The 19,779-nt window shown below is 41.3% G+C and overlaps 1 protein-coding gene across 1 annotated transcript in view; it reads right to left on the minus strand.

The window, feature by feature from the left end:
- Stt3b (STT3 oligosaccharyltransferase complex catalytic subunit B) overlaps positions 1 to 18,714 on the minus strand; it is a 79,218-nt gene extending 60,504 nt beyond the window's left edge. The window contains exon 1 of the mRNA XM_028886522.2: positions 17,973 to 18,714. Coding sequence (XP_028742355.1) covers positions 17,973 to 18,280 — 308 coding nt within the window. The 5' untranslated portion in view covers positions 18,281 to 18,714. The remainder of the gene's footprint in view (positions 1 to 17,972) is intronic.
- Between the last annotated feature and the right edge of the window lie 1,065 nt (positions 18,715 to 19,779).

The raw sequence follows: 19,779 nt of genomic DNA on the forward strand, positions 1-19,779 counted from the left end.
CATTTAAAAAAACTAACAGGAGACTGGCAAGATGGCTCAGTGGATGGAAACCACATGGTAAATAAAAAACTGACTCTGGTAAGTTGTCCTCCAACTTCTACCTGTGTGCCGTGGCATGTAAGCACTTCCCATCCCCACAAAAAATAAACCTTTTTAAAAAAATAAATAAATAAATAACTGATGAAAAATTACCAAGAACTAAAAATTAAATATCCAAATAAGAGGTTGATATGCTATAGGAACTAAAAAATTAGTACATATAAAAATGAATATTTGATTCAATGACCCAATGAGCTATGCTCAGGTAAGTCTAATAAAGACTAAATATAAAACTTAAGACAAGAGGAAAGCATACAATAATTAAATATACATACAAAATATGATATATTTGTTACAAACATATTCATATTATAGAAATCTCCAATACTACCTTAGACACATAATCCTACATAAATAAGATTTCCAACTAATTAACTATATGTATAATGTGCATTTGCATACATATAAAATATACATAAACCAGGAAATAAATTCATCTGCTATAGAAATAAGATATATAGCAAGCATGACCTAAAGTAATAATGTCCCATGATCTACAATTTGCTATGATGAAAGTGGTTTGGTCAACTAAAACTCAAAAGCCAAATGATTATTATTTTGCAAGAAGTACTCTTGTGAGGGTGGAAAGTAACGAGGGATAAACTAAAAGTGTCACTCAGAGAAGGCAGTGAGTGTATACAGGCCTTCTTAAGACATTTTGGTTCTCAAGACCTAAGGAGGCATACTCACAAGCTGACATCCTTAAATACCTCCGTGTTTTAACACTCAACTTGGACACTAAGACAAAGGCCCACTTACTGAATTTTGTTTTACAAATGGCCCTCAACATGTTGGAATTTGATTTTTTTTTTTTTTTGGCCAAATTACTTGACATCAGTAATTTATCGAGGTAACTGGGTCAACAGACTCACTGTATTTAGTTTTCTGAGAAGAGTAATTAATGCTTTATGACCCTAAAGTCAAAGAACAAAAATGAACAAAAGCCTCTCTATGCAATGGTGGGAGTCCCTGGTGGATAGCATTCCAGGTCAGAATCTTTGGTTTGTGACTTGAGGTCTCAGTAAGTTGCTCAGCCCTTGAGACTCTTGAGAACCACGATTACATGCATTTGCCACAACAGGCACTTCAATCAAAACCCCAAGAAGCCACTACAAAGTGCAAATCCTTCCAGCCCAGAGGTAGTGGTGCACGCCTTTAATCCAATCTGGCAGAGGCAGGCAGATTTCTTGAGTTCTGATCTACAGAGCAAGTTCCAGGTCAGCCAGGACTACACAGAGAAACCTTGTCTCGAACCTCCGATCCCCCAAAAAAAGAAAAGAAAAAAGAATACAAAAATCTTCCAATGAGAACTTCTACTTCTGCTTTTGGATATTTATTACTTATTTATCAAGACAAAGTCTCACTACTTAGCCTTGACTGGCCTGGAACTTAACTATGCAAATCAAGCTGGCCTTGAACTCACAAATCTGCCTACTTATTGCTAGGATTAAAGTTTAAATAGGTGTGTGGTGCTGTGTTTGGGTATTAAATTCAAGAAATGTGAGGTGGCATGTTTGCACTAGGCCTACTGGGGTGCCATCAATGGAAAGAACTGAAATAACTGGAAACTACACAAACAAATCTTCCTGATTTGAGAGCAGACAGAAGTGTCTACAGATGTATTCACATCTTTTCCTATTCAGGCACAAAAGAAAGCAGTTTCATTTCCCTCAGAGCTTTGCATTCTGGACTTCAGTCCTGCTCCGTGGCATTCTCACTTCTGAAGTAACTCAGTCGTGCTTGGTACCTGTCTACAGCGGATCTAAGAACACAGGGCAAACATTTGAATACTCACTCAATTTCTAAAGTTTATGTAATTTTGAAAATATTTTGGCTGCAACACTTAAGAGCCTTAATTTCCATGATAAAGTATCAAAGCAGAGGTAGGCAAGAGAATCTCAAGTGTCGGCCAAACCCTCTATCCTCTGAGAACTCAACACACCCCCTCACAAAGAGCACTGACAGCAATTAGCCTGGCTATGGAAAACAAGTATGCAAGTTCATGCAGACAGTGACTGATCCAAATGAATAACTCAAAGGGAAAAACCAAACGAGGCAGGTGAGCAGCACTGGAGAACACTTGGGGCTGAATGTATTGGTTCTAGAGTCATCAGTTCCCCAGCATTACCTGTCCTCAGTGTACTCCTAACAAAATGTCACAGAGATTAATCAGGTTTTTTAAGCCTTGATCTCTTTTGGGAAAGGCTATATGTTGATGGACACCCAACCATATACCTTTGCAAACACCATTCTTTAAAACAAAATGTCACCTTTGGAAGCTCTGACTTCAAGACTACATTCTTTTAACATACACTAACTACAGCACATCTGTAAAGCAGGGAAAATAAAATATTGATACCATAGGATTGCAGTAAGTCACAAGCTGAAATAAAACATCTGCAACAAGTTTAACCTCAATTTAGTGTACAGTGTATATGTATATGTAAATAAATGTATATGTGAAGCCTCTTATTAAATCATTAAGCAAAGACAAATTTAAAAACTGGTTAGGGCCAAGCATGGTGGTGTATGCCTGTTAGTCCAATACTTGGGAAACTGGAACAGGAGAAAGCAGCCTGGATTATATAGTAAGACCCTGTCTCAAATATAAGACAAACAACATCCAAAATGGCCCAAGATATTCACTGGAGATTAAAATAATAAACATATTAAGGACGAATTTCTAAACATAGTCCTAAATAATTCTGCACCTATATATGAATGGCTTCTTTTTACACTGAGATAGGCCTATGCCATCTGAACAGTAAAATATTCTGGAACAGATACAGTCCACTCCAAGTCTAACCTTTAGTCAGCCCGAATGATTTTCTCATCTTGGGATTCCTTCTTGGAGCCCAGGAGTCACTTGGTAAGGCAGCCAAAGTAACAACATGGAAGAGCTAAAGCTCTGACTAAGGAAGTAAAAGTTCCAGTATGTCACCAATGCCCAGGCATCTGAGGCCTTCTAGCCCCAGCTGGCTACAGTCTGTGAAGACAACTACAATCTTTTCAACATACAGGCTGATGTAAGTGGAGTAACTTCAACCCACAGAATGGTGGGAAAGTGCTGGCTGCTGTGTCACCAAGTTTTGAGATGGTATCTTGATAAGTAAATAGCTGAAATACAATGTCAGTCCAGGTACACAGCTATCAAACATACACATGCATATATTGGAAGTTTTATCATTAGCAACATTATTCGTAATAAAAAAAAGCAGAACCCTGAAATTCATTACCCAGTAAATGCAAAAATCCAAGTCAAAATAAATGTGTAAGTAAGGTTATTGTATGATGTGTCAGCACACACCTTTTTTTTTTTGGTTTTTTTGAGACAGGGTTTCTCTGGGTAGCTTTGCGCCTTTCCTGGAACTCACTTGGTAGCCCAGGCTGGCCTCGAACTCACAGAGATCCACCTGCCTCTGCCTCCCGAGTGCTGGGATTAAAGGCGTGGGCCACCACCGCCCCGCCAAGCACACACTTTTAATCCTAGTCCTTGCAAAGGCAGGCAGGTATCTGTGAGTTAAGGCCAGTCTGATCTACATAGCCAGTTCCAGGACAGTCAGGGCTAAATAGAGCCCCTGACTCAAAGACATATAACTTTTAAAAGAGAAGACTATACTTTTAAAAGTCCCAAACTCACAGATACAAGTGGGGTTTTATGTTTTGTTTTCAAAGGCAGTGAGGAAATGGGGGCTGAGAGATGGTTCAGCAGAAGAACACATACTGCTTTTGCAAAATCCAAGGTTTAGTTTGTAGCACCCACATCAAGTGGCTCACAACTGCTGTAACTTCAGCTCTTTACTCTTCCTAGACCTTGTGGACAGGTGCACATACGCCTGCCAAACACATACATGTATAATCAAAAGTAAAATCTCTATTTAAGAAGTCAAAATGGTTTCCTAGCTGCAACAGGAAAAATAAAAGGACAGGCAAAAGAAGAAACAGGTAAATATGAAGATGGCCACATCCTCGTTCTGCAGCTGCTTGGTAGGTTCCCAAAGTCATCAGTAAGTTTAACAATTATACAGAGTATACATATTCCATTTATGTGCATGTTACATTTTAAATACACCTCCATTTATAAGTAATGTGTGTTGTGATTCAAGCCCAACAGGTCTAACTAACATTACTTAAATGACATAAATGCTTTTTAAATATCCAAAGTGATTTTATTTAAAGGAAAACCTTTTGTATAAAAGCTGTTTATATTAGACACTTTAAGTTCAGTAAGTTACTTTAACAATCAAAATAATCTTAAATGGTGAGAAAAATGTCTCACTTTTAATGAAGTGACTGGCTCAATTAAGCAACCATAAATAAATAGCTGGTTTTTTTTTTTTGTTGTTGTTGTTGTTGTTTTTTGTTTTTTTCTTTTTAGTTGCTCAAGCTCATTTTTCTACTTTGAACATATGACTGGCCTTTATTTAACTGTGTTAAGATTAGATTTTATTTATCTGACATGGTTTCATTATCACGTTCCTCCTTCAAATGCCGGAAAGCTATGTAGCATGTTAAAATAAAGCCTCCCTTAGTTAAAGTCTAGAGTAAAACTGATGTGGGAGTCAAGTTACACTTCCATGGGACAATTGTATTAAGTTTAAAAAATGTCTGAATATAGAGTGTTGGTTAATGTATTGAACGAATTCCACCCACTTATAACAGGATTCTTTTTACTGTTGTCGTCCTTTTGCTGTGCTGGGGACAAAACTCGGGGCTTTGCACAAGTATTAATAGACTGTCTTTTTAAAGTATATTGATGGATAAAGAATTTTTTTTGAGGCAGACAGTACAGTTAAAAAAAAATTTGAAATCATTCCAGGTTTTCAGTTCAAGGACTCACAGGAATACCTCTATTATGATGTGGAATTCAGCAGTGTACTTAAATAACAGACCAATCATTTCTATTAGGGTTTGATTAATAATTTAAAAATGGATAGAGGTGTCATATTTTGGTTTAACACTTATACACTAATATCTACTATTCAGTGACCCACCTAATAATTAGGCATAGACAAAGCTATTTCCACTGCAAAGACACTTTAGTGAAGATGGCAATTTATTTAGCATCCTTTAATCTCTAAGGTAAAGTTTAGAATGAGATCAGAACTCTGATGCCTCCTAAAGTGTTGCTGGATCTGTCCATCATTTACCTTCATCACTGAGTTCAAGAAAGAGCTATGAAAAGATAATTAATCCAACGCTAACTAAACTCATTGTTGGCATGAATTTAGTATGCAGTAACTAATATCATGGCATACAATAACTTCAGCTCTTACGATTCCCCAAACTCAAATTAGCTTGAAAACTAATTTTTATCAATGGCATCTTTTCCATTCATCATCTCAAAAATTAACAACGCAACTTTTATACTTCAGGTGGCTTGTAGACTTTAACTAGTTTTTCTTGTCTGATTCAATGTTCCTCAATTAATGAGTTAAAGCATGAAAAGGAACTGTTTGAGATTTACTTGTAAGAACCACTCATACAACTAAAATTACACTTTCCCTCAAAGTTCTTTTTCATTTTATTTATGTATTTTATGTATGAGTGCTCTGTCTGCATGTATGTATACATGCCAGAAGAGGGTGTCAGTTCTCATTTTAAATGGCTGTGAGCCACCATGTGGTTGCTGGGAATTGAACTCAGGACCTCTGCAAAAGAAGTCAATGCTCTTAACCACTGAGCCATCTCTCTAGTCCCCTTAAAAGTTCTTAATGCATCCAGTCAGCCATTCACCTTTATTGCTAGTGGCTGGCAGTGCTGATCAAAACCACCTCTTCTTCAAGCAGTACCATCTCTTCTCCAGTAGCTCTCCTCTTAAGACTAAAATACCAGTGAAAGCGTGATTACAATGTTCACTGCACGTGACTTTACTGCTACTACAGTCAAACCCAAGATTTATCAAAGTCATACTCAAGAGACTTATTATATGACCATTATCACCAAAACAAGGGGTACAGTTTAAGACAAAGTTAATTTTTAAAAAGTATAGTTAAAGACAAAATATTTAATATTCAATGAGTATTCACCACACCCTATACTGTGTAAAATACTGCAGGGAGAATACAAATGATGTTCTTGAATGAAAGGATACTTTTTTTCTGTGTTCTGTAACAACATTAAATCATTATTCACTACAGGGGCAAATGAGCATAGAAATCCAAATAACAATGCCTTACCAATTCAGATACACACACACACACACACACACACACACACACACACACACACACACAAAACCAAAACAAAACAAAAAAAATCTCTAGTCTCCTTGAGTATTTTTACTTTACAGATGCCTCTTCAAAAAATGGCTTCAGCCTGTTTAGTCAACTGCACAGTCCTCAGTAAAGTTTAATGAAAGTTTGTTTTATAATGTTATTAATAGAGCCAATACTGATTAACTTCTCACATGGGGCAGATAAGAGATTATCAGATTATTTTCTGGAAAGGAGTGTATCTGGCATGTTTTATAACAGTTAAGACATTTCAGGAGAGGATCTCCACTTGGGAATTCATACAAGAGGACAACTATCAGGAGCAGCACTAAAAGAGACTTCTATCATTACACTAGACCATTACTCAAGTGGAAGCTAATTCAAGGCATTTGCATCATTCCATGCCATGTTTGGAACGGAGTTTGAGATGATGAGACTTGTTAAACATCTTTCTTAGGATATTTGGCTTAAGTTTTAAAGTTTGGGTTATAGAATTCAAATACTGACTGGCTCAATTGAGAGTTTTAAGAAAGGCAACTCCAGATTTAAATTTTTCTTCAGCAATAAATTAAGTTTGATGACAGCCCATTATTTGTTCACAAAAGAAATAAACGTTATCCACTCAAGTTGCATGGCTTTTATACTAACACACAGCAGAAAACACCACCAAATCTGATCAAAACCATTCTACCCACAAAAGGGAAATGCATGTGAGTTTTCTCACTTGTTTTACTTAAGTAGTGCTTTCTAGCCAGGCGGCGGTGGCGGCGCACGCCTTTTAGTCCCAGCACTCAGGAGGCAGAGGCAGATGGATCTCTGTGAGTTCGAGGCCAGCCTGGTCTACAGAGCAAGTTGCAGGAAAGGCTCCAAAGCTACACAAAGAAACACTGTCTCAAAAAACAAAACAAAACAAACAAAAAAGTGCTTTCTAATTATAAAAGGAAACCTTAGCAACTAGAGTCACTTTCCTGATACCATTAAAGCATTTGCTAAAAGACAACCAATTCTCATAGCCCAATATAGTTCAGGTTCCTACATGAAGGCCAATGACCTTTTATCATTCTTTAAATTAACTTGATCCTTGAAGATTTTTTGTTTGTTTGTTTTTTTTTTTTTGTTTTTTCAAGACAGGGTTTCTCTGTGTAGCTTTGTGCCTTTCCTGGAACTCACTTGGTAGCCCAGGCTGGCCTCGAACTCACAGAGATCCACCTGCCTCTGCCTCCCGAGTGCTGGGATTAAAGGCGTGCACCACCACCGCCCAGCTGAAGATGGTTTTTGAGAAACTCTTCCTAATATGCCTCTTTCTCAATCTTCCTGAAGATAAGACACAGCCAGTAAACAATCAAGGAAATAAACTGAGAAGGATAAAAATAAGTAGCCACTGAACACTAGCCCAACCTTCCTAATGCTGGGGACACCCTTTAATACAGTTCCTCATGTTGTGGTGACTCCCCAAGCATAAAATTATTTCCTTGCTACTTCATAACTGTAGTTTTGCTACTGTTAAGAATCATAATGTAAATATCTGTGTTTTCCAACAGTCTTCTTAGGTGACCCCTGTGAAAGGGTCATTTGACCCACAGGTTGAGAACTGCTGAACTAGAAGAAAGCAACTTGGGAAACTCTAAGAACTCAAGAGAAACCATTCAAGATTCTCTACCTACACAAACAAAAACACACATACACAATCCAAAACTAGCAAACCTCCCCGCCCCCAAAAAACAAAGAACAACAACAAAACCCAACACGCAAAACAGAACATTCTTATGACTTTCCTAAATTCTTTCAGCTCAGATACCAACTTTCCAGAATTGGCGTCCAGGGCTAAGGAGCTGGCTTAATGAGTAAAAGGTGAGAACTGGTGTTCGGGATCTCGAGCACCCACACAAATGCTGGATGGGTGTGATGGCCCCTTTGTAATCCTACTTTGCTGGGAAGTGAAGGCAAGGAGGAATCCCTAAGCAGGCTGGCTAACTGAACTAGCTCATCAGCAATCTCTGGGTTCAAGTGAGAGATCCTGGATCAATACATAAGGCAGTGAGTGATCCAAGGAAAACACATGACATCAACCTGCTCACATACATGCATGCACATGTCTGTGCACACACATAACTTACTGCTAGGCATGATCCCAGCACTTGAGAGGCTTTAAGGGAAGGAAGTGACAGTGCTGAAGCAGGAGAGAGAATTCATGCAGTCTGGGCTACCTCAGAAGTTCTAGGCCAGCCTGAACTGAATAGTGAAATCTTGTCTGAAATCACAAAAGAATTATCAACCATCCATACACAAGTTAATTTTAATATATTTACATCCTTTAAAATGAGCAACAGCTGACAAAATCAAGTTCTCGTTTATTTGTTTGGGATAAAATCTCACTATGCTGGCCAGTGGTCTGAACGGCAGAAGCTCGAGTATTGTAGAACATTACTTTAAGGTGTGTTACTTTTGTTTATGTCCAATTTGTTTAACTCTGTGAAGCTGTGTTACTGTGCCTGTCTGACCTGATCATCTAATAAAGAACTGGCCAATAACAAGGCAGAAGAAAAGATAGGCGGGGCTGGCAGGCAGAGAGAATATATAGGAGAAATCAAAGAAAGACCAAGAGATGGAGAGGAGGACTCCAGGGGCCAGCCACACAGCAAGCCATGGAGTAAGAGTAAATTTACAGAAGTAAGAGAATGGGAAAAGCCCAGAGGCAAAAGGTAGACGGGATAATTTAAGTTAAGGAAAGCTGTCTAGAAATAAGCCAAGCTAAAGTCAGGCATTCATAATTAAGAATAAGCCTCCATGAATGATTTATTTGGGAGCTGGGTGGCAGGCGCCCCAAAGAGACAAAGAGTGAGAAAACAACCAACAACACTCAAGAAGGTTCACAGCCCTAGTTTTACAAAGCAGCTAGGACTGCAGGCATACACAGTCCAACACCCCTGTAGCTCCTCCCCCAAAGCCCAGTTCTTGAAGTTTTTTTTTTAAATTGATTCCATTATCATTTGTTTCCGGAAAGAGAATGAAGCAGTATTCCCATGCCCTGCTTCCTGGATCCTCTGAGTCTTCTGAGAGATTCAATCTTCCAAGGGTATCTAGAGAAAATGATGACTCCATCTAAAGAGTTAGCTTTAAGATCATTTGTTATCTAAGGCTGGAGAGATGGCTCAGTGGTTACTCTAGTAGAGCTCTGGCTACTCTAGTTCTAGAGGACCTAAGGGTTCAATTCCCAACATCTATATGGCAGTGCAAAACTGTAACTTCTGAGCTTTGTGGGCACCAGGCATGCACATGATACACAGACAAATATACAGATAAAACATATACATATAAAATAATAAATTTAAAATTTTTTTTTAAAAGATCATTTGTTATTTCAAGTGAAAAGAAAACTTTTCAATTGAGACAGGGTTTCTCTGTGTAGTTTTGGTGTCTGTCCTGGAGATTGCTCTGTAGACCAGGCTGGCCTTGAACTCACAGAGATTAACCTGGCTCTGCTTCCCAAGTACTGGGATTAAAAGTGTGCGGCACCACCACTCGGTCTTCCCTGTCTTTTTTTTTTTTTTACAGGTACTTCCTGTAAAAAGAAAAGGCAAAAATCACAGGTGCTAGTCAAACTACTGCTGAATCTTACTTATTGTCCCATGTTTGAATCTTTTAACCAAGAGATGAGCAAAAGAGCAAGACATAAAAGCTATAATTCCACTTTCCTAAAATACATCAACTAAACTGTTATTTATCAATATAGAAAGCTCATCACCTATGACAAAACATAAAGGACCTAAGTACTTAGTTAACTTACAATGTGGTTAGACAGCTCAGTGGTTAAGAGCACTTGACTGCTCTTCCAGAGGTCCTGAGTTCAATTCCCAGGAACCACATGGTGGCTCACAACCACCATTTGTAATGGGATCAGATTCCTTTTTCTGGTGTGCATGAAGACAGAGCACTCATACATAAAATACATGAATAAATAACTTACAATGTGGGAGACAGACTGGGGAAGCAAACAGTGTCGGAGGTGATGACAATGATCATGGTCTGAGTAATAGTCAGATGGGTCCTCATTTTACTGTGTATTAGATTTCTTCTTTTTAAAAAAAATCTATTTATTTTTATTTCATGTGCATTGGTGTTTTGCCTTCATCATGTCTGTGTGAGTGTGTGTTTGGTCACTTGGAACTGGAGTTACAGATAGTTGTGAGCTGCCATGTGGGTGCTGGGAATTAAACCCGGGTCCTCTGGAAGAGAAGCCAGTGTGCTCTTAACCACGGGAAACATCTCTCCAGCCCCTAGATTTCTTCTTAAGACTGAAACCCCTTTTCACCTATAAAAAAGCCTTTGCAAATTGATTTTTTGCTCTTTTTCATATAAGGATTTAAGATTTACTTTCAGAGAACATCTCAAAGACTACAAGAATGCTTCTTTCTTTTTTATAATTCTGCATTCACTGTTTTTTGCTGTAGATTGCACATGGTGCAATAATTTATTTTCATAAATAAATTTCTGGGCACGATTCTTTTCTTCAATGCCATTCAATTTGGCCTCATGCTTTTCTTCACACAAATGTGACCAACAACAAAAATAATGTAAGGTATGCATAATGCACGCTTTGGGTATGATTTACCACTCATTTCAATTTCTGTAATGTCACTGACAATAGTTCACCTTCAACATTAGTACACAGGTGCGCGCATGTGCACACACTATAAATTGCAACACTAGCTACTGAGAGGAGAGAGCAAGAACTGCCAATATTTTGAGTTAAAAAACAATCATTTGAAGTCTTCTGTAAGTTGAAAGGACTGCTAGCTGCTGTGGGATGGTCTGTATGTCAAATTGCTCTGATTGGTCAATAAATAAAACACTGATTGGCCAGTGGCCAGGCAGGAAGTAGGTGGGACAAGGAGAGAGGAGAATTCTGGGAAGCGGAAGGCTGAGGCAGAGAGACACTGCCAGCCACCACCATGACCAGCAGCATGTGAAGATGCCGGTAAGCCACCAGCCACGTGGCAAGGTATAGATTAATGGAAATGGATTAATTTAAGCTATAAGAACAGTTAGCAAGAAGCCTGCCACGGCCATACAGTTTGTATGCAATGTAAGTCTCTGTGTTTACTTGGCTGGGTCTGAGCAGCTGTGGGACTGGTGGGTGACAAAGATTTGTCCTGACTGTGGGCAAGGCAGGAAAACTCTAGCTACAGCTAGCTATCATTTTTCAAAAACCATATGGGGAGAAAAAGCTGTATACTTGAGAAGGGTTAATAAGCTTATAAAGCTTAAAAAAGAAACTCATCAACTTGCTTATCAACTAATACTTTAGAATTTTACTAGTACAAATAAAATTTCTTTGACTACTCTATTCAAGAACATCTCTCTTTTGATAAGGATGAACACAAAAGTAAAGAAGAATAATTTTATAACTTAAATTTATGGCAGTGAAAGGCAATCCAATTCATGCCTATTTTACACCACTAACTCCAAATTAAACTTTACACAGAAGTCCTGTTTCCACATCTACCTACGATTGAACTATTATTTTCAACACCCTCAACTCAAAATGAGTGGTAATGTACAAAAAATGTCCTCTTATATTCTGAACTTTCAAAAAAACCTCAACATGAAAAGGCCTCAAATACCTCTAGGTCCTTTGTCTTAGAAACAAGATAGGTGACATCTATGTACCTATAGATTACTGAGTCTATTCCAAAAGCACAGTTGTCCACTCAAAATTCCCATGCTGGAAGGGGATGGGAACAAACTCAACACTATGAATTTTACAAACAAACTTCAGTGGAAATATTCAACTTGATTCCATCATCTTTTCTTCTCAACCAGCTACTTTTTTAAAAAGGCTCATTTCTAAAAATTCACTAATATTCTTCAACAAAAAACAAAACTTAAAACGATTAAGTTTTTTTCTTTCTCTACATTAAAACAATCAAAATAACTATCATCCAACTAGCAAGCTTACTTTGCTAGAGAGGGCTCTGACCAAGCATTTTTTGATGGGCCAATGTATTAAGGCTTAGAACAGATGACTAAGAAACATATGAAGTTGGGTGGTGGTGGCAAACCCCTTTAATCCCAGCAGAGGCAGGAGTTCGAGGCCAGCCTGGTCTACAGAGTGAGTTTCATGACAGCCAGAGATACTTGAAAAACTCTGTCTCAGGAAAAAAAAAGAAACAAACAAACTAAAGACATTTTCTTACAAATCTGCCTTAGAGGAAGGGTACAATAAAGATAGACTTTGAAATTACCCAGATCTGGAAAACATTGAGCTAAAATACAGTTTGTCTAAAGATTTTATCCCATTTCCTCAATTCAAAGCTAACTATCAGACTGGGAGACACTGTTAAACTCAGGCATACATTACCACTTGAAACATGTTAATGTTTCCTATAACATTAAGTTCCACAAAGGAAAGGTTACAAATGATACGGTTAACTTCTGTCAGTGAAGATGCAGTAATTCACAGATTTGCTTGTCTTCAAGTGCTACAAATTTGAATAAATGGACATTTATTAATTTATGCTGAAGGTCTATTCCAAAATGTTCAGATGTTTCAAACAAAGAAAGCATTTTTCCAAACACACAAACTATAAAACGTGATTAGATCTTTTGGTCAGCCTACAAACACCAGTTAACAAATTTGCTCAAAACACAGGAGCTTCTGGGACAAGTGTCCCATTTCTCCCAACATTTACTCTACTAGACATGGAGCTCTTTTCTTTTCTCCCATGTACTGCCATTTCTATTTCTAAATCCTAGGAAAGTATTCGTAGCCAGAAGTAGGTAAAGTGAGAAGCAGGGTGTGGCAGGACACACTTGTAATCCCACCTGCCAGGCTGGGCTTCATAGTCCTTGCCAGAAGAAGGGAGGGGAGGAAGAAAAACAGGAGGTTAAGGTGAAGAGAGAACCCTTCTCAGAAAAAGCAAAAGGTTTAGAAATGAGAAGTATCATCAATTAGGATCAGCAGGGTGATCCAAATCTGGCCCCTTAATGTTGATGTATATGTTTTCAGGCTCTGTATTATTGGGATGAAACATGGCAGTGACAACAGGCTAAACAATAAGACAATTCAAGAAGTTAGAAGTTCTACATAAGTGAAGTCTAATAAAACCAACACTCAATTACTTCATACTTTCTCTCGAGACAGCAGATTCAGCAAAGCCAAGTCATTTAACAGACATGGCTAATGTACCGGCTTACAGTGTACTCAGGTAAAATTACTGACCAAACCTGAAAGGGATGGAATCAGATCCCAAGTGAAGATACAGAAACAGTTATTTGTACATGCTGAGCTCAGGTTTTACAGAAAACCAATGCGTTACGGAAAGAAAGTTCTCCTTTATCAAGGAGCAGAGGAACCAGGGTAGCATCTGTATCACAGGAACAATGCACCAGCAGTCTCTCTAGATTCTAGAGTCCAGAAGAAGGGTGTAAGCACAGCCATAGACATTGAAAAGTGAAGTAAAAGATATCAATTGGAGAACATATGTAGTAGTGATATGAATGTTCACTCTGAAATTCAACTTTCCTGTATGTTGAAAACTCACAGTGCAATCACTTAGAAGAAGGCAGATCTACTAAAATTCGAAGGCTTCTAATTCAAAGCAGCTGCAGTATTGTGGTGCCCTATGATTTCATTTTAGAGCTAAAATAAAATAAGACTTGGTCACTCAAGTAACATCAGCCTTATAGAAAGTTACTTCTGAAAACACAGGCATACTGGTGAATATTAAGATAGTACAATGAAGAATATTTTAATATGTTTTTTCTATACACTCAGCACTTTAACAGCACAAAGACTGGAGGTTAGGCAGAGATAGGCTGTCAAGTTACTTCCACATCCATAGGTTCAGAACCAGAGAAGGGAAATTTTAGTTTCTAATGCTTGGTGGACAACTAATTGTCTTCATGCCAACCACTCATGACATTGAGAGGCATGTGGTCCTACCCAGTTTGGCCCTAAAGAAAAGAAAATTCTCAAGGAAAAGTTGCAAGGGCTTTGGTGACAGGTTCTAACTGCTTTGGAGCTATCATATGCTTCATGAAATTCACGACTACCATCAGAGGGTTATAGTGACTGCAAGTCGGGGCAAGTCCAAAGCCACCATCAAAACCAGCCACTCAAGCACTTCCCATACACGTGCTTCTAGATCAGAATGATCCCAGAAGCTCCCAGCTGAAGTGTTGATTACAATGAAATCAGTGGTGGGACTGCAGCTGCTAACGACCCCACAGTGGAGGGGGGGGGGGCTGCTCTACGACCTGGGAAGTTGTGTGTTCTAAAACTCTTCAGAAATGAGGTCAACAGTTTTTCTTTTCTTTTGGTTTTGTCATCTGTAAAGAAAAACATGGGAGACCTCAAAAGACAGGAAGCAGTCCCCAACAATCATAAACAGCTTACTTTCCAAGGCTTGTCATTTCTTTGAAAATGTGCCTGTGCTAATTAACCTATTTATACCATAGTTTCTAAGGAAAAACATCCCCTGTCCTCTAAAACTTTGTCCTAACAAAACAGAAAAAGGTACGTGTGTAGACAAGATCTACTATGAGAGAATGGTACAAGCGTGCCCAGTTTCTGCTGCCTTTTTGATAACTGCAGCTAAAACCTAAAGCTCTAAATTCTAAATTCTTAAATTTTCTCCAGAAGGAAGCCCCTCCAAAGCTGTGAAGTTAGGAGCAAGGAAGGGACTCTCTTTCTAGAGTACTTATCGCTAATGGAGAAAGCTACCACAACCTGTCAGAAGCTAACAGGAAAGGGTCTGGCTAATGTTAACATGCAAGTTGTTCATCATCACAGCGAAACTATGCAAGGACTAATATTTCAGAGAAAAAGATAAAAGTCAGATGCTGTTAAAACTAGTTGGTCAGCCAAAGTTTGGCACCTACAGAACAGTCTCAGCTGCTTCCTGGAATCTCACCAACTCAACTGAGAAGGAAGGAAATCACTAGCAGGAAAAGGTGAGAATGTAGCCCAAAATGCTGCTAAGTTCTCAACATAAAAGGCACTTGATTAAAAAACCTCACATACTACCTCTTACAGCCGTTGGTAAGCTTTCTAGCTTGGGTAACAAGTTTAAAAAACAAGCACAAACTGGTGACAAGTAACTTTGGGCAGCTACCCGAAGTCTCACACAATTCAAGAGCTACTGTAAAACCTATAGAAGCAGCTCATAATCAAACAACCTTTCATGGAAAGGATGCAAAAATGGAAGGGGAGGAGGTTGAAGGAGGCAGGCCAGAAAGAACATTTACTATTACCAAAGCTTCCCCTCATTGCTGCATGGAAATCTGAGCCACTTACAAGGTAGTATGTGACACTAGGGTTATTACTAGCTTTGGAGAAAAATTGTTTTTAAAGTCAAAAGTAATGACAGGCAACAGGCAATCTACACAAGCTTCCTTGCAAAAATTTTTCAAGAATGATTATGGATAATGAATGGCATGCCTAACGTTAACAGCTATGCAAAGAAAAACTAGAGTGAACACAGTAATCTTTTTGTTGGAACTTGATTTCTCTCATTAGGTCACGTGAATTAGACGTTTCATGAGATCCGTACAGACAAGTCTCCATGCAGGGAGGTGCAGGGACAATTCCTTTATTACCCCATCTACTTGCTAATTAGAACGCTCTAACATCTCGAGCATAAACATTTCATTAAGAATAAACATTAACACTACCATAGGTAGATGAAATAGCTAAGTTTAGTAGCCCTTAGCTGTGGACACTTGCAGATCAGTATATGTGAATTAAAATTCAAAAGGAATAGATTTAGATGAAAGACAAAAATATCGAAAATGTGTTTCCATACATAGAATAGAAACAAAATAGATTTTCATGAGAATAAAGTTATGTTCTCAAATTATGCTTTGAAACTGAAGATACTTTTTCTTATTTTTTAATAGCATATCTACTTCATAAAGCAACCTAAATCTTCTCATTATATTATGCAGTTTTACTAGAGACTGACTTGATGCAAACTTATAACCCCCCTTCAAAAGGAGGGTGAAAATGACAAAAAAGGTATCACCTCATCATTTATCATTTAGTTTAGTTTTCCATTTGTCTACAATCATTAACTTCAGCTTCTGAGTAACCCTTAAGCAGTTAACAGTCTTCCATTTATAAGAATATTACTTTTTGGATATGTTTGTGAAATTACTCTGGAATTTTTTTTTTTTTAAATACACAAAACGTTTGGTCAGTCAGCCACCCTGTGCTATCTTTATCTGAAAAGACGCAACTTTCTCTTTTCATATTGTTCAGTAAATTCTAGTAGCTTTCATTTCTGGTCTCAATTTCATTTCTAACCTAACTGCTTGAGTGTTTCAAAAGAATACTCTATCCAGTTAGTAATACTTCACAAACAGTCTTAGGTTTATATGTAATCGACACCAATATGTGATTCCAAATAACATAATGGTCATTTTTAAAGGCAAAACTAATGTTAGAAAATGAAAATCGAAACCTCTAAAATGGGACGAAAACATCTCACAGAAGGCTGTCAGGGTAAATGTTTCTCTAAGCAGAATTTGCCTTGAGTAGGCCCCTCTGGTGTTCAATAGATGGTGCAGCATAATAAATATTCTTCTTAAAGCACAACTTAGAGCTGATAATTAACATATAAGCCCTCCACCAAAACTCATTTACAACCTATTTATTTGCTCTTAAGAAGATTCTCTGTGCGTTTCAAATGGTAAGACAAATAAATACCCCACGTTTAATTAGATCTAAGTACAAGCAAGATTAATTCAAGGTTGATAGGGCAGCCAGTCGAATAAACTGAAGAGGCATACTCTCTTGTTCAGGTGGAAAAACACAATTCAGGCTGGGCCAATGGGGAGAAAGTTAAAGCAATCTTCCCGTCTAGGTAACTCTGTTCGGAGTGGGGTGATTCCCTAAACCCTTCAGGTCAGTGCCATGCAGTGTGTGCAACTTGGGCACGACCAACTCGAGCTCCCAGCATCTTGGTACTGCTTGTTCTCTTCTCCACAGACCTTCCTGCAGAGACCAATAAAGGAACTCTTGCAACGCTGTCGGATACTGTGCTCACACCGAGGGTGAGAGTTCGGCTAACAGAATAACGATCTCGCTCGAAAAAGCAACCCAATACAACTGTGGAAACTGTGGCATGCTGAGTGCACTTAAGGGCCTTAGGGGGAAAGAGAGACTTGAAAATACCTGGTGCGGGAAAAACACGAGCCGCTAGCACGGCGTTCGCTTTCGGGGGAGGAATTTTTTCCCCTAACCTCTAACATTCCACTCTCCAAGAGAGAAAATACAAGTGGAAAGCGTGAAACTGCGAGACTGAGCGGACGAGGGATTCCAGTCACCCCCAGCGGCCAGAAGGCAATCCCCGGGCTGCCCGGATGGCAGGAAGGAGAGAAAGAAAATAAAATGCAACAAGGCGCAAAGCTGCGGCGGAGAGGGCGTGGGGACGGGGCCCCGGGAGGCAGCCGAGGCGCGGCGGACAAGAGACGCCGCGCGGGGCCGGCCCATGCCGGCGGCCGGGGATCGAGGCTCCCTCCGCTCCCGGGCAAACTTCGCCAGGCGGGCAGGGGGCGCGCCCGGGCCGGCCCGCGTGCGCGCGGGTGGAATCCGCGGGGCTCCGGACAAGCCCGGGAACTGCGGGCTGCCTGCGGGGGAAGGGCGGGCACACTCACCACGGGTCGAACTCGTGGATGATGCTCTCGAAGCGGATGACGGCGAAGAGGCGCGAGCTGAAGCCGGCCAGCCAGGCCAGGAAGAGGATGGTGAAGGAGAGCAACGACTGCCACCCGGCCGGCTGCGACAAGCCCCCGGACAGCCCCGCGGGGGGCCCCGGCTTCGGCGGCGCCGCCGCCCTGGACGCGCTCTGGGCTCCGGGCCCGTGGTGCCCGTGGCGGCTGTTCCCCAGAGCCATGAGGCCGCTCCACGGGGACGAGTTGAGGGACGACTTGTGCTTGCTCTCCGGGGCCGAGGGCTCCGCCATGTTGTGCCCCGGCGGCGGGTCTCGCTCGTCCTCCGCGGCCGCCGCCGCCGCCGCCTGGAGCGAGGGGTGCTGGGCGGAGACCCAGAGGAGGAGGAGGAGGAGGAGGGCGACGACGACGACAACGAGGAGGCGGAGGCGGAGGAAGAGCTGGGCGCGCTCCCGCCCTCAGCACCGCGAGGCCGGGACACTGGGGGTGGAGGAGGCGGCGGCGGCGGCGATCCGGAGTCTCCGCCTCGGCAGCGGCTGCGACCGCCGCGGTCTCAACCCAGAAGGCCCCTGCGCCCCACTAGCCATCCGTGTCCCCCGTGCGGCTGAGGAGGCGGCGGCGGCGGCGAGAGCCGACGGGACGAGGGCGCCAGAGGAGCGGCGGCTCCGAGCGGCAATGACATTCCCCCTCACGCCCGCCCCGCCGTGAGGAGCATAAAGGGGGAGGAGCCCCCTGGAGTCCGGGCGGAGCTCAAGCAACCCTTAACTCCGCCCCCTCGCCCAACAGGAACTGGCCCCTCCGCCTGTCACAGAGCGACAGGTCCGTTAAGGGGCGGGGCCGGGATGGCGGCAGGCGCCAATAGGAGCGCGAGCGGGGCCGTGGGCGGGGTCTCGGAGGAAGGGCCCTCCCCCCGCCCCCCTTCGCGGCCTCGCGCCGATTCGCCGCCGGCCGCGGCTACGATTTCATTGTCAGTTGAAAGACGCGGTTTCGCGCGCCGGCCTGCTCGGGGCCCTGAGGAACGGTGCCAAGAGGTTCGGCTTGCTTCCCCGCGTGGCTCCCGACCCGAGGAGCAGGAGAAGGTCCCGCGTCCCAGCCGGCTGAAGCGACGCAGAGAGCACCACCCGACCTGGTGCTGGGCGGCCGTGACTTTTAACCCGCTCCGCGCGGAGCGCCGCCACGTGACTGGGCGCGCAGGCGCGGTGCGCGGCCCGGGGCGCGTGGGTCCAGCCGCTCAGCAGAACGTGCCTAGGTGGCCCGGCTCCTGTCCCTGTTGGGCTGCGCTGAAATCTTGGAGAGGGCAAATTTGTCCGAGCTGCAGCAAGATGTAGCGAGGCGGACAAATTTTTTTTTTTTTTTCCTGTTTGTGTTTCCCAGTTGCTAAGAAATTCTTTACAGCTAAATCTTTTGACTGCAGGAATTCATTTTTACACCTGCCCGCGTTCCATCTTAACTTTTTCTCCAAAATTAACTTCTGGACTATGTTAACTGTTGCCCAATTCTCACTTTTAACAAACTAACCGACCAAAGACGCCTATATACAAACTTTTCCTTGTCTGGGCGGTTTGCTTATACCTTCTGCTTCCTCCACAACTGATTCCCTCCACCCCCAAAAGCACAAGACCAGAGCTGGGTCAAGCCCCCAGAGCAGGATCAGAGGCTGTTAAAAAAAAAAAAAAAAAAAAAAAAAAAACAAGGGCCAGTTAATATTTGATTGGTGTCTCATGTACATTCACAACTGTCCATCCTGTTAGGTAACATTGGATTTTTTAAAATGTGTGTAAATATTTTCCTA

Source organism: Peromyscus leucopus, chromosome 7 (genome assembly GCF_004664715.2).
Source record: "Peromyscus leucopus breed LL Stock chromosome 7, UCI_PerLeu_2.1, whole genome shotgun sequence".
In the NCBI taxonomy this organism is placed as follows: Eukaryota; Metazoa; Chordata; class Mammalia; order Rodentia; family Cricetidae; genus Peromyscus; species Peromyscus leucopus.